This window comes from Anser anser (assembly GCF_964211835.1).
Source record: "Anser anser genome assembly, chromosome: 11".
Taxonomy (NCBI): Eukaryota; Metazoa; Chordata; class Aves; order Anseriformes; family Anatidae; genus Anser; species Anser anser.
The window spans coordinates 7,719,003-7,734,385 of NC_139732.1; the positions used below are offsets into that span (position 1 = coordinate 7,719,003).

The following is a 15,383-nucleotide window of genomic DNA, read 5'->3' on the forward strand; positions in this document are numbered from 1 at the left end:
CAGGCCTTTGACCTGTGTTGTATACTATTGTACCAGACATTCAGTCCACCTTTTTTCTAAACAATAACTAAACTAATCCCACCCCTGGTGAATTCTCAAGATACTTTTTGTAAACATGTAAGTTCAGCTCAACTGTACCTTTATTCAGTGCACCTTTTCAAAGAAAGTTACTGGAAGAAGTTTGTTTTATATACTCCAGCCACGTGACCCTCTCAGGAAGTCATCAGATAATCTCAGTTTAAAATGAACAAACATGCCACCTACATTTTTCTATCATAGGCTAGGAATGGAAATGTGCCAAAAAAAAAAATCCGTAAGAGTGATTAGAAGGACATATTAATAATCACAGAGGACAGAAGAAATTTCCCTATATGGGTAGGTAAGAAATTATGTTGTTATTTTTGTACACTGGACTAAAAACAGATGCAAATGAACATTACAGGATAAAGCATATTTCATGGGAATGCTTCACTCTGAAAAACTTCAGATTTGCTTACAGAAAAATGATACAAGGGCTCTTCTAGAACTGAATTCCTTTTCAATTGACATACTTATTTAGTGAAATCAAACTAAGATAGAAGGACCCTTGCAACTTGCAACTCCAGCCAAAAACATGCATTTCATCACTATGGTTGCAAACACAAATACTCCATAAAATTATATAAAGAGTCATATAAAATGCATCAATTTCCTACCTAAATAGGATTATAAACTGGACTTTTCAAGGAAAGATCAAAAGAATGGAATTATGCTGCTCCTATGTACCTTTGATATTAACCACTAATCTATAATTTACCTCTAATCCTTTATTTACTCTACTGTAATTCCGCTTATATCTATAAAAATATCTGGTACTGTCAACAGTTTTGCTTAAATTTAAAAATGTAAGGGCTATGTTCTGCAACGGCAGAAACTACTGACTATATTAGGGAATCAGAGTTTTCCCAGCCTTTGCCACACAAACCAGCCACGTCAGGCTATGAGGAATTCAGTGTCCCAACTTGTGGGGTGGAATGGAAGGAGCAGAGCTTCGAAGAACCTCTTGGTTGTACTAGCTGCTCTTGCAAGGCTAGAATATTTACAATGGTGATAGCAGATGGCACTTTTTATGCAGACAGGAAGCCATACCCTGGCTTCATTCACAATCTAAAGGAAAACCACAGATACTAACTATGATCAGTCTCAGTTATTATGCCCTCCAGAGAAGAGAAACAGACTTGTTCATGAACACAACTGGATGCTAAGACAGGCTGCAAATTTTTGCCAGCATTCTGCATACCTGTCTGAAGGGCTGCTTAGCCCCATTGTCCAAACGACAATGAAGTTCTCACTCAGTCCCCTGAGACCAGATCATTTTTCAGAACCTTGGAAGTGAAGCAGTTACCAGAGCATGGAGGTAAGGAAGGAGATGATTATCTGACACATGCTTTGAAAACACTCACACTGAGACAAATCATCCGATAATTTGATATCACGTTTGTACAGTCTATCAAACTTTTAGATGCGAGTTTTCCATCACCTCTTCCAGAGGCATAAAGGCCTTTTCCTCCCCTCCACAGCATCCCTACCACCACCAAGGAAAAGCAGGCCAATCCTCATGGAATAAACAAGTGATTCCCCCGTGCTCACAGATACTGGATAATTCCCCAACCTAAATCTCAGAAATAACACTTTTCCACTACCAAATTAGACTTCAGACAAATATTATTTAGCTGTCATGCATTACTCCAAAATCTTTGCTGACTCTGTAACTATCACATCTATGGCTGCTTTGTCTGACTCAGAGGCACGCTTCAGATCACACAGTGCATAACAAAACTTCTAAATCAACGGTCAAGAACATAAGCAGGGAATCTAAAAGAACCATGTTGAACAAGGCTTAAAGTACAAACAACCTCAGGGTCCCTGTTTCTTTCAGCCAACCACACCACATAATATTTAGCATAAACTCAGAGCCTTAGAAGTGCCTGCCACTCCTTTATCTATCCCCACTCGGATGGGAAGGCTGCTTCACCATCGTACTCTGGAAGTGAAAGGCTTTTTTCCCCCTCATTCCCAGCCTAAGCTCACAGCCAGCATTTTTACAGGCATGCCTGTAATAACACTGTCTTCCCTCTCACTTTGCTATGTTACCAGTATTACTGTTAAAGCATTGATACTTTGGGTCTCTTATGTCTTCTTTTCTTAAGGAAAATCGATTCTCCAACTGTAAGGTACTTATTTAAAAAAAAAAAAAAAAACTTTGCTGCCAGACCTGCAATTTTACGTGTCAGTTCTTTCACACTTCAGAGATGAAGATTATCTTCACCTTCCCAACTTGAGGCAGCTGAATGTAGCTTCATTTTCAGTTGGTGTCTAAGCTGGAGGAAAACATCATGATGATTCATTTGTTTAGTAAAAATGCAGACAAAACCAACTGGAGACCATTTTTATGCTTTCTAGTGAGGCAGATGCTGCTTCTGGTAAAGACGAGAGGCTGGATAAAGCTGGTGCTTTTTAGCAGCCAGAGGAATGCTTACCAATGCTACAGCCCATCTACACATAACATATTATTAGAATTGCTTCTTTTGTTTTGTCAGCAGGTACGAAGAAGTGGCTTTATCCTTTTAGGAAATGAATGGTTCAGCACCCAAGAAACTACCACTTCAAAACACATCCGCTAAGCTGAATTTTCTCCAGCAAGTTTATGAAGCTCAACTGAGAAGCAGAAACATCTCTCTTCTTCAAAGAGGGTATGTGCAGGAGCAGGACTGCATCCGCTTCTTTGTATATATAGAAGATTTTGGAAAGTAGGATGAGAAAGAAAATGTTGAGTATGTTTCAAATCAGTTCTTATATGAAGTTCAGTTTGTTTGTTTTTCTCATTGATTTTTATTTATTTATTTATTTAAGATAAACATAAATCATCTTCACAGGGAAAATTTCAGCAGCTGGGATCAATAAAGCAACTGCCCTCTTTCTAGCATTCATACTGAGATTCATCATCTAAAATCTTGTTATTTATTATTTCTACATTCAAAGATCCCAGGCAACTGGAGTGTCAGAAAAAGGCTGCAGATAGGAGCTCCTTCGCTTGGATACCATCAGGCGGTGGAATGGGAAAGCAAGAGAAGAACCTCTCTCTTTTGATCAAATGAGGACCAAAGATCAGTTCTCCAAAGCTTTTAGGAAATCTTTAAATGCAAAAAGCATGCATTTCTTCCCTCTTCCCTGCCTAAATTAACAAATGGGTACTTCCTCTGGCACCAGAGAATGCAATGACTGCTTCCTACCATAGCAGTGTGGAAGATGAAGACTCAACTAAATAAGAAGAAATTGAAAAGCTGTAGTTAAAAAGAAGTAGGAGATGGACGATTTTTCACTGTTAAAATTCTGTGCCAGGGCTGTGCTGTGCATTGCTCGTACTCACTGCAGCTGCAAAGTATCAACCTGAGTTCATGATTCTGAAGGACCAGGATTGATTTTCCTCCATGGAAATTCTTCTGTCTTTTTTACTTTCACATTTATTTTAAAAGAAAAAGGTTACACCTGGGGGGCAGAGAGCAAGGTGTATGCTTGGTATCAGTTCTTTCCCACGCAGAGAATAAATGAAACTCAGAAGACCTATAAATACTTGATATAGTCTAAAACTTTATAGAAAGCTATTATATTCTTATGATTTCTAGACTTTATCCTTTCCTATGCATTTTAATTACTCTATTGATGTCATGAGATTTTAATGGAGTTTAATATCATTTTTGAGTCACAGAAACACAGAGTGAGGCATAACAACATAATGTTCACCTGCAGTTAGTCATAATATGAATCAAGCTCTTTATCATCACTGTCTCTCACTTACTGCTTATGATAGGATAACCTTAAAAAATTTTGTTTATAAATAATTTTGCATAAGCATACAGTCAAACAACATGGTACACGATGCAGAGACGGCGATAGCAGAATTCAGTTAATTAGTGAAAGCAGAAGCAATGACAAGGAGACCCATGATCTCAAAAGTAGACGCAGTAGACGCACGGCATATATCCTGATGTATGTATCCTGGACAGTGACAAAAAGCCACCTCCCACCTTTTCCCAGCAGTGGAAGATTGTTACAACTGATTCAGACCAATACTTGTTGTCTACGTTTTAAAAATGTGTGACTGTACAAGAGTCACGTTTTCGATTCAACGTTTATTAGTTATATGTATGACAAGTAACAGCTGCCAAATTTTCTTTACAAAAACCAATACAAAGCTCACAAAACCTCTTTACTACATTATCAAGTAAAGAATCAGGATTATTTTCTGGTATGTAAACTCTCCGCCAGACTATTAACAAAAGGGCAAATTCTGAGACCTTCCCTGAAAAAGCTGCTATTTACTAGAGACGAGAATACAGGAAGATAGGCAGCACACTTGTGTGATATGTTATCACCAGTAATATATTTGTGCTGATAGAATTCAAAGCCAAGCCTCGCCATCCTTTCTCAAACGTTTTCTAACAAAGACAAAAAAGGCTGCTATCCTACCACAAGTTGTTTGCTGACTAAATTTAGAAAAAACAATTTGCTACTTAAAGTGGGTAAACTATAGTTGCAGATTGAGACAAAATATACGCAGAATCTTACAATACAAGTTAATAGCTGTTGTTTTTTTAAGCATAATTACAGGTAAAAAGAGCAATATTCATCACTAAACTGTACACTGGACATAACACAAATCTGTATATGCAGAATTCTGAAGCACTATTGTTTTGCCTACTCAAGCATGTATTTAATGAACAGAACTGATGTTTTCCTTTCATTGAGCTATGTTTAGCCCTAGATTACACTGCCTACCTTTCGCTGCATGTCAACTGTTGTGGGTGGCTCCAATGACTTCAGCCAGCCAGTCCAAGCCAAAGCAGGCAGCAGAGCCAAGGGGGCACAAGAAAGCAGCCCCAGGAATGTGCTGACCGAGCAAGCTCCACGGATGCTCTCACAGAAAAGGCACCCACAAAACTGATCCCACAAAGGCCAAATCTCAGAAGCAAGTCATCATGTCATGGCATGACTAGTGGAAGAGTATGGGGTACTACCACACTTGATGGAAGCCACTGATGCACACGTTTGACTCACACATTTTTAAAAGACCAAAGTACGAAAACCATCCAAACTGAGCACAGAGAAAGTGTGTCCATATGGCTTGTCAAATCCTTGAAACAACAATTACCTATTTTCAACAAGCCATACTATACCTGTGCACATTACAGCAGCAGCATCCAAGACCTCAGCACAAAGCATCTGATCAATACATTTATTTAAAAAAAAAATTTTGCACTTGTGAATTATTTGGTAGAACAGAACAAAATGAAGCAACTTGTATCGATTTATCATGTGAAATACAGTTACTGGACACTTAGAAAACCACAAACATGAAGTCATGTGCACACGAACACATTGTTTGGTTCAACGATTACTTTTAGTACAAATGTTTTCACTTGTGCATCTCAATGAACTTCTCAAGTTTGCACCTCATAATATGCTTAGCTTTGTGGTACATCCAGGGTACAGCCTTGAAACCAGCCTCATTTTTACCTATAGCTCCCCTGTGGAAAAAGTGCAGAAAATTCATTGTAAAATTCTATTTATTTTGCCGCATGTTTAGAGTTGGCAACAACTCCCCCCCCCCCCTTTTTTTTTTTACCGTAAGGTTAGTGTATTTCTAACCATATCAAGAAAAACAATAGGAGAAAAAGAGACACATTGGGTTGTGGTAAGAAACCACAGCTATCAAAGGTTTTCACTAGACCAAATCAACAGTATGATATCCCCGTATTTACATGGCCACCTATTATAATAATTTCATCCACACATTTACTAAGAACCCACAAAAGTAACTGTAGTAACCTACTAAAGCAAACGGAATGACTATTTTCCTATGCCTAATGATTTTATTATTTATTTAAAAAAACAAATTCCTAAAAAAAAAAATGCAGAGGACTGCTAACCCGTGATCAGTTTGATAAAAGTACAGCTTTAAAAAAATGCACTTTTATGAATAACTGAATACAGTCCCCTAAGCCATTCAAAATTCATCTATTTGTATAAGCCTTATGCCTATGAAGAGTAGTATAAAAAGCAGAACAGGAAATAAATATGACCTGCTCTGAAAACAAGCTACTCCACTATGCAGCAATTGATTTTTGCATGGTTTTAACACAATTTTTCATATCAAAATTAGACAGCTAATCAATACGGATGTGTTTTAAATATGTCCTGAACCTACAAACCTTTACATAATTCACTGACTAAATATAAGAGTTGCCCCATTGGGACAGAAAGGATGATTCACACAGCTCAGGTTGTTTCCATGCATGGGTTCCTTGCAAAAACAAAACAAAACAAACCACAAGAAGCCAATACTTAATTTACATATCTAACAAACTATTTCATTCTTCAATCCCTAATTTCTCCAGTATTTCCTGATTACAGAATTGTAGTGTAAATTATGTTGTTTTCAATGCTAAATGCAGAAAAGTTTCTCTTGACATTTTTGTTCAGAAAACGAAATGGGGAGATGTCACCTTTGCATCAGTTCTCAAAAGACGGTATCATAATGAAGCTGTGGAAAAGATTTTTTCAGATTGAAAACTGAACCTTACTTTTATTGCTATAGATTTTGTGGAACTCAAGTCTACTGAATCACAGTAATAACTCCAACAAAGTTCAATGCCGGAGGACTCTTGAAAAATTAGAAGGTAATCATTCCAAAATCTGGGGGTTGATCTTTTACATACAGATGAAGGCAACTTACTTCAAGTGACCCAAACCATCTAAATATAGGCTTCATCTTCCAGAAATCCTACCCTATTGGTAATTTTACATACTTGCAAGCTTTTATTAGGTTGTCCAGTTGATCTGAACTCATTAGAATACTAAATCTACAGAAAATTCAACTGCAAGTGTGTCTCTAAAAGCAATATTCTGCTTTAACTAATGATTTATTTCATCATCACCAATTGCATACTTCATAAAGCAGAAGAGGAAAGCGAGGAGATACCCGTGCCTCTGCAGCTCTCACTCATCTCCAGTTTGTTTGCCAGTAACAAACAAGGTCATGCCAAAAAAAAAGTAAAAATAAAAATCAGAAGACAATCAGATCCCTTACTTCAGAGGTTGCCAGTCCCAATCCCGGCCTTTCATCCAAACACCCTCTTCATTTTTGCCTTCACTATGTCACAACTCACTCCTCTGCTTAACATTTAGTCTTAGCTCTCACAAGCCTGTGGCCAGGAGTGATAATAATATGGTCACAGTGACCCAGACAGTAAGAATGATTACAACTTTACAATAGCAAAAATAAAGCGTTGAATTGCTAACAGTTTCCCCCATGAAATGCCAAGGGTTGGCCTGATCTAATGTCCATATAAGTAAATGAAAGATGTCCACATTGATTCAGTCTCCAATGAGCATAAACAAACCCGAGAAACAAGTGCAAGAAAAAGAAAAAGAAAAAGAAAAAGAAAAAGAAAAAGAAAAAGAAAAAGAAAAAGAAAAAGAAAAAGAAAAAGAAAAAGAAAAAGAAAAAGAAAAAGAAAAAGAAAAAGAAAAAGAAAAAGAAAAAGAAAAAGAAAAAGAAAAAGAAAATTTCTATCCAAGATTTTATTTTTTAAATCAAGTTTAAAAGACATATTAAGACATACTCTCAAGCGTCTGTTTTTGAGAATGGATTGCTTTAAAAATCTTGTTTTGTTTTGATAGCATATCCTCAAGTATAGATGACAATTTGGAGGCTTCTTCATGTTTCTAAAGATTTTTTTTTTCTTTTCCCTCTTGATATTTATATAGGGATTTTCAACAAAACGCAGGCTGCTGGGCAAACTGGCCATGGAGAAGGAAATGGAGAACATCGATGTCAATAGCTGGCACATGAACTACACAAACAACAAACTGGAAGAACTGTTTGTTTAAAACATTTCTCATTTTCAATAACAAACCAGTATTTGCTACTTTCAGTAGAGCACCTTTTCAGACAGAACCGGGGCTGCAGCCATGGTCAGTCATATCTACAGCACTCTACTCAGTAAACTCAGTTATTTTTAATGTGATGAAAACAGTCCATATTTTCAGCCTGCTTGCCCATTACCATGACATGTCTAAAAAGTTCATGAAAACATCTATTCAGATACCCAAGGCGCATATTTCAGAAGCCACTCAGAAATGACAGCCTCCCCTTTTGTTTCTGCCAGTTCAGCAGTCCTGTAAACACTTGTGGTTTTCAATATATTGTTTCAGGTACAAACAGAGAGAATGCACTTGAAACAGAATTTAGATCGGTTTGACAGGTGCTAACACGCAGTGGAGAAGATATGAAATAGTAATCTTGTTACTAAAATAAATAATGAAAAACGTGGCTGCAAGCATGATCTCATCAAAGTCTTCATCTTAACACAGCACAGTGGCAAAGACCAGAAGGCTCTTGTGTGACATTGTTATCTAAAGTCCTGATTAGATTTTCACCTCAGAGTTCTCAATTTTGGTAGCAATCATCGCAAAGATACTATGGTGACTGGCACTCTATAAATACATCATACAGACAGGTAACAGTATAGAAGACGGCTATCAGATAAGAGTTTGAAGCATTTGAGAATTCACCCCTGCCATTAGGTCTGTATAACAGTACTCAATTTTATGGCAGAAGAAATGTGATTACAGATAAAAAGGTAGGATTAGTGCTGTACAAATTCTTTTCCTCTTAAATTAGATTATCATCGCTCAATAGCATTAGTTAGGTATTTCAGGAGTGTCGGAATTCAACAAATACATAGGCATGTATTAACTGTAAATTTAATAAAAGCCTGCAGCACAACCCAAAGGTCACAATTTGATGGGCCTCGCTTTGCTAGACACTGTACGAAACTGTGACAAATGAGTCACAGAGAACTTGAAGTCTATGTGAGCTACTCTCACTTCAAGCATCTGCCAAAGAATGGAAGCTGTTATTTCCCCTGTTTCTATTTTAGATTTTATTACAAATTCATGATAATTCATTATAGGCTTAGGCTGGACGTGGTACCTCATACAATGCACTGTGCTGGGTGCAGGCAGAGCTGTGGGAATGAGGCTCTGCTCATCCCAGAGGATTCGCTGAGTATTTTCTTGCTCTAGCGCCAGAAGTGTGAGCAGGTGCCCCTGTCCCTGACATGCACACTTCAGAATTGCTATTGCTCCTAATTATCATTATTTTAGGAATACTCACACTTATTTCCACACATACCAAAAGTACTAATGCTTAGATTACCTCTAAGCATTAAGCTCAAACTCTTCCTATATATTGCTGTACATTATTACAAGCATCTTCCTGATAAATTTATAATCCATCGTAAAGAAAACAGCTATTTTTTTTTTTAAATCACCAGGATGAAATGGCTTCCCCTAAGTAAACTTTGTATACATCCAATTCCTCCGCACGTCTTGTTAACAAAAAGGTGCAATCAGGACCAGATCTGCAGTATTAGAACAACAGACAAGTTGCACTGCACAATCCAATTTGTATTTCCATTATATGAGCTCATTCTGGACAATGTAGGTTCTTGCACAGTCGCTGCCCTTGGCATACAGGGGTTTCCTTTCAAAGCTAGCTGTTCAAGAGAGCTACGTCACAAAACCTGTGGGATGACTGCTCCTGTAAAACAGCGTAACGCAAGCAGTGATGATGATACAAAGGGTAATTTGTGTTCTTGCAGATGTAGTCATTGGATCATTACACTTCCTCTTGCAAGCACAGAGAATCACATATCCAACATTTTTAGTGCTGGACTGAACAGCCAAATATTTGTGGAGCTTTTTTCTCTGCCAGCAGTAGTTACCTGTACAGTCCTGAGGTTCTGAGAGACGAGAGGCAGGGAGGGGAGGGCAGCTCTGGGAAAGAAACAGGTCAGCACACTTGCCACGTGTGCCAGAAGATCAGTGGGAAACAGTGAAGGTAAAATGGCATTTACTAAGTTGATACTCAAAACAACAGCAAGTTCCCCATCTCTTGGTTACACTGCCTCCAGCAAGACCCCTAACTCCAAGGGCCAGCCTTGCCAGGGTCAGACTGGAGGTACACGCATCAGCTTCCAGCTCACAGCCTGGTTTCATCAGAAGAAAAACCACCCCGTCTGCACCACAGCAGAGCCCAGATGTGAAGCAGCATATATGCAGAGCAGATGAGCGAGTGCGCAGCTTTCTGTCTTAACAGCATACATGCACCCATTGTCTCTCACCATCTGCTATATGAAAGAAAACCCTATGCATATATAGCCACACTAAATTTGCAAGAAGAGTAATTTTCAATCGTTTGCATAACTGTAATCCATTTTTCCTACCAACACACACTAATAGGAATGGCTTATAGCCCAGTTTAGCATACTACTAAACTACTGCTATCTATGCTTTACCTCTGGAAGAACAAGATAACCTTCTGGAGCTTCTTTTGTAAAATGCAAAATATTTCAGCCAAAAAACATCAAGCTCTGACATTCACATATGTATGCTGGTGCCTAAATTAAGGTATGGATGTTTGAAATTTGTATCCTTCAAGGACAGTCTGTGCAGAAGAGATAAACATTATAAAATGTAGACAGCTAAATAATGAAGTAAAGATTCTGGAATTTAATATAATGATAAGCACTGAGCTGTATGTGTTTAGGGTTTGGAGATTTCTTTTTCCTTTTTCAAATTGCATTATGAAAATTATGGTTACTCTAATAAAAAGAAGTGTATTTGCTATGATGAACAGAAGTTCCCAAAATATTTTTAGTACAAGACAAGTAATTTACTCAATAAGTGAAAAAGTTTGTTTAGAAAAAAAAACAAACTACTAAACTATAGCAAATGTCCAAAATTACTCTCCATCAGCAGAACCATAGAAGGGCTCAAAACAGAAGCAGGATGTTTTACAACAGCTGCTCTCTTTCAACTTTCTGTAATTTTTATAGCTACTTCTTGATGGTGGCTTTTTTTGTTGTTTGTTTTGTATACAGAGCAGCAGGACTCTTCTAGAAACAGGCAGACCGTGATCTCGCTCATGGGACTCTGAAACAGAGGTGCATCACTGCTATCCCAAACCACCACCAGCCAGACACACGCGGGGTCAAGTTCTGTACTCTCACACCAGCTCTGAAAACTTATCAAATATGGCCCTGATCCAGCAAAGCACTTAAGCACATGCTTTACTTTAAACATGTAAGTAATCCTATTAGAGCAAATGAGATTCAGCATAAACCACTGGTCTGAGTCTCAGAATACCTTGGTTCGGCCCTGATTATGTCAGTGACCGACTGCGTAACCTGGGACAAATCGCTGTCTTTCTATTTCCTCTTTCGCACCTTCGGCATGTTTACGGCGTTGCACACTATCTAGACAAAAATAATCCCAATCTGGAATCTTCTGGAAACTGCTACGCTACAAATAACATCAGGGATACTTCCTTTTGGCCCCATTTAAACTGCTTACCACACGCTCAGAAGTAACGTTCCCCCACCCCAAAATCACGATGACATCCCCTACCCTTAGGTGTACTTATCCAGTACTGACAACAGACCTCAAAATCATAACTTTGAGTTTCAGAACATGCTGTGGGGAGGGACCCCAGCTGCAGGATACCTGCACAAGGGCTGGGACAGGTCCCCAGGGCCTGCAGTCACCAGGCCTGTTCCTGTCCCAGCGCTGTCGGAGGCCAGGCCCGGCCGGGGTGCCCAGGTGGGACTGCACTCTGCTGGGGGGCTGCAGCCCCTAAGGCACAAACGGGGCAGTCCTAGGAAAACCAGCAGGCAGCTGGAAGGCAGAACTGATCCATAGGGTGCAGGGCAGTGATATCAGCAGGCCTCACATTCAGTATTTTTAGACAATTGGGTACAGCATGCGGTTTTCCAGAGGTAGGCCACGTGCCATCAACTCTACGCCTTGATGATCCCAAGAACGTTTTCAGATAAACAATTGTGGTTTTGCATATGTACACAACCAGGCAACACGTTTACTTGTGCCATCACGCTTCCTGCTGCCCGGCACTCGTCACAGGCGATGTCACTGTCACAAGGAGAATATGGATTCGGAGCGTAACAATGAGGCGGGCATGGATGAGCGGGCAGGATACTCAAATGAGTTGCAGAAAGACTTGAGGTGAAATACTGTCCCCAGTGAAATCAGTAACAGTTCTCCCATTTACTTCAGTGGAGTAAATATTTCAGCTCTTTTTTCTATGCCTTCTGGTCACCTCAGTGCCGACCAGAGTAATCGTTTATTTTCCTTAGGAACACAGGAGAAGGAGAGAATGGATGGAAAGTGAGGGAGGGAAGAAAGGAGGAAGAGAGGGAAGATTATTTCAAAATAAATGTACTCTTCTTTTTGTGGATAAAAAAACAAACCTAACAATAATTGCTACAGTTACAGATTATAAACATAAGAAGAGATTAGATCAATGTAGCTGAGAATCTTTCTAGGAACTCACTTCCAGATTCCCCTTCTGTCCTTGAAACACCTGTACACCACGCTCTGCTTTCCTGACTGAGCACAGCAACAGCAACTCAGCTTCGCCTGTGTCAGCCTGCTCAGGATCAGGCCTTCCACATGCAAAGACATCTATTATAAGCCACATGCATTATGAGCTGTACTTCGTTAATTAAAATATTTTCTGCCACAGATTGGAAGCCTGGCCTACAAGATACTTGCCAAAATTATGTTCAGGAGCACAGCAACTGAACTGCATTTTTGAATAGGTCAAAAGTTAGTTACTTCTGACTTCTGAATGTGTGCTCTGTTCTCATTGTATGAGGAAGGGAAATACAGTCAAAAGGTTATATCTAACTCTGTGCATTTGCTGCAAGTTAGTGGTCAAAATAAACTTCTGGTTTTGCAACCATTCAACATTTTGGACGTAAAAAAGAAAATCAGAAAGAACCTGTACAACAAACTGCAACAGCTCCTGAAATAAATACATACCATGCATAACAATAAAGTTACTGAATAAGTGAAATTTACAGTAAGCATGCTGCCTGTCAGTAAGTGTTGTAAGTTTCCTAAATTAGTTGGCATATCAGACAACAGTGAATATTTACTGCGTGTTTTAGAGCTCTTGAAGTCCTTAGCAGCATTCAAAGTTAAGGTTGACATTTCATCTTTAATTCATGCTCCCGTGTCTTTCTATATTAACTACTAACAAAGCAGCATGCTAATAGCCTCCGCACAGAGCATGCGCAGGGCTCGGCTGTGCACGCTCCACGGGAGCACGGCTCTGCATCTCTGCTGAGAGTAGATCTGTGCATTTTGGAAAGGGAGGCAGGCTCTAAGTCACTACTGACAAACTTGAACGTTGCAGCAGCTGAGACCAAGATTATCGTAAAGATGATCGCAAAGAACAACAGAAAAAGACACTCGCGACTTCTACTTGAAAACAATTTATCTGGGAGAAAGTTTTGTTCAGCTACTAAACCTCTTTACTTGAGCCCACGTTATTTCTCCCTCTGAACATGATCTTTGTGTTTCAGCAAACTTTATCTAGATATTTGGAAAGGATTCTTAAAAGCAAATAAAAAAAAAAAACAAAACTGATTTTAACATAATCTTAGACTTTGTGCAGCACCCTTCTGTTCCCCAGCATCTCATACAGTGCCTCACAAAAGGCCCCAGAGGTTGGACAAACATAGCACCAGGAAAAACACAGTGTGAAAGGGATCTTTATGTGCATGTGTGAGGGCCCAGTGCTAATAGCTCAATGTGCTATTGACACATCACAGTGCAAACAGCTAAGGCTTTTTCAAAATAGCATGAGTCACAGTGTCATTCTTAACTTCGTCTTTCCCAGATTCGGGTAATTTGTGGAACAAATCATCTCCATATTATTAAAACATATTTTCTGTAAATGAAGGTAGCCACTGGGGAATGCCTAGCGCCTGACTGTAACGTTTGCTCCATAAACTACACGCGCCGCAGAGAAGGTGTGAATAAACACAAGTGGGACTGCAACTTCTTCGACAGCCCTGGCGGAATTAAAGCGCTCGTTACCCTTGGGTGCTAGCAGCCGGTGCCCTTCCAGACATCCCACCCTCCGCTGTGCTGGGATTAGGGGCTGGCCAGGGCAGAGATGGAGCTACCCGGAGGAGCGGAGCGGGGGCAGCCACCCCCTTCCCTCCCTGCCGGGCTCGCCCAAGCTCCGCCAGGGCTCTGCCGGACCCGGGTGGCAGCCCGGGACAAACCATGCAATGCCCGGCCCGCGGAGCCTCTGCCTGTGTCCCCCGGGCTGCGGCACCCCAAAGTTGCCGGCGGGCCGGGGCCGGGCTCCGCAGCCCAGCGGGGCCCCCGGGAGGGTCCCTGTCGCCCCCCGAGCCCTCCCCACCGCCGAGAGCCCCCAGAGCATCCCCGGCCCGGCGGGGCACGGGCAATTAACGACCGCGGGCATAATCACCTTGTTGTAGCTGTAGTAACCCAAGCACTGGGCAAAGTCCAGGTTGGAGGGGTCTCCGGGAAGCGAGCTGCCCGCCGCAGCCGGGTAAAATCTTACATCCATGCCGGTGCTTTGGTCCCAGAAGTGCACTTGGAGAGAGCGCCGGGGGCTTTGATAGATCCACCTTCAGGTGCCTTCCCCGGCAGCGGGCACGGACGGGGGGCGGCAGGGGTCTGCGAGGGGGAGAGGCGGCAGCGGCGGCAAAGTGCAGGTAAACGGGGAGGAGGAGGAGGAAGACGAGGAGAGGAGCGGGGAGCAGGGGTGGCGGGCGCGGAGCCCAGGTGGGTGCCCGTCCGCCGGGGCGGCCGGGAGCAGGGCTGCTGCTTTGGGAGAGCCCGGTGCCAAGCCACAGGCTTTGCCTCCGCATTCAGGAGCAGCTGCCGTACACAAAGGAGCCACGCGCCCAACACCGACCGACGGCCGGCCGGACAGACACACAGCCGGACAGACACACAGACCTCCCCAGCGGCTGCAACCGGAGGGGAACGGGGAAGGGGAGGGGGGAGAACGGAGGGAACGCGACGCGGGCTGGGGAAAGGAGGGGGAGAAAGAGGGGCAGCGCCCCCGGAGTTGGATGCAGCGGGGGCTGCGCGGGTGCGAAGTGCCGGAGGAGCCGGCTGGGCGCTGGCAGCGCTCCCCGGGAGGAGCGGCCGGGCCCCGCGCCCCTCCCCGCCCCGCCGCCGCCGCCCCTCCCGCCGCCCGCCCGCTGCCGCCCCCCGCGGCCGGTGCCGGAGCCCCGAGCCCCGGAGCCGCTGCCCATGGCCGTCCTCGTTCGGCGGTGAGGCGGGGACTTGCCCCGCTGCCGGCTCCCTGCCCTCCTTCGGTCTCTCTGTGAGGCGCCTTATCGATCGGTCCCGCTGCCCGGCGGGGGTGCGCGGAGGAGAGCTTCGTAGCAGGCTGCGGACACCGTCCCGAAGGCGCCAAGTGAGTGGGTGCC

The 15,383-nt window shown here is 42.1% G+C and overlaps 1 protein-coding gene across 4 annotated transcripts in view; it reads right to left on the bottom strand.

Moving 5' to 3' along the window:
• TOX3 (TOX high mobility group box family member 3) overlaps positions 1–15,094 on the bottom strand; it is a 77,501-nt gene extending 62,407 nt beyond the window's left edge. For 3 of the 4 annotated variants that reach the window (XM_083794841.1, XM_083794839.1, XM_083794838.1), the window contains exon 1: positions 14,408–15,094. In XM_083794841.1, coding sequence (XP_083650967.1) covers positions 14,408–14,509 — 102 coding nt within the window. In that variant the 5' untranslated portion in view covers positions 14,510–15,094. Of the gene's footprint in view, positions 1–11,610 lie in introns of all 4 variants that reach the window. The other variant, XM_083794842.1, reaches the window with a different exon arrangement.
• Positions 15,095–15,383: the final 289 nt, after the last annotated feature.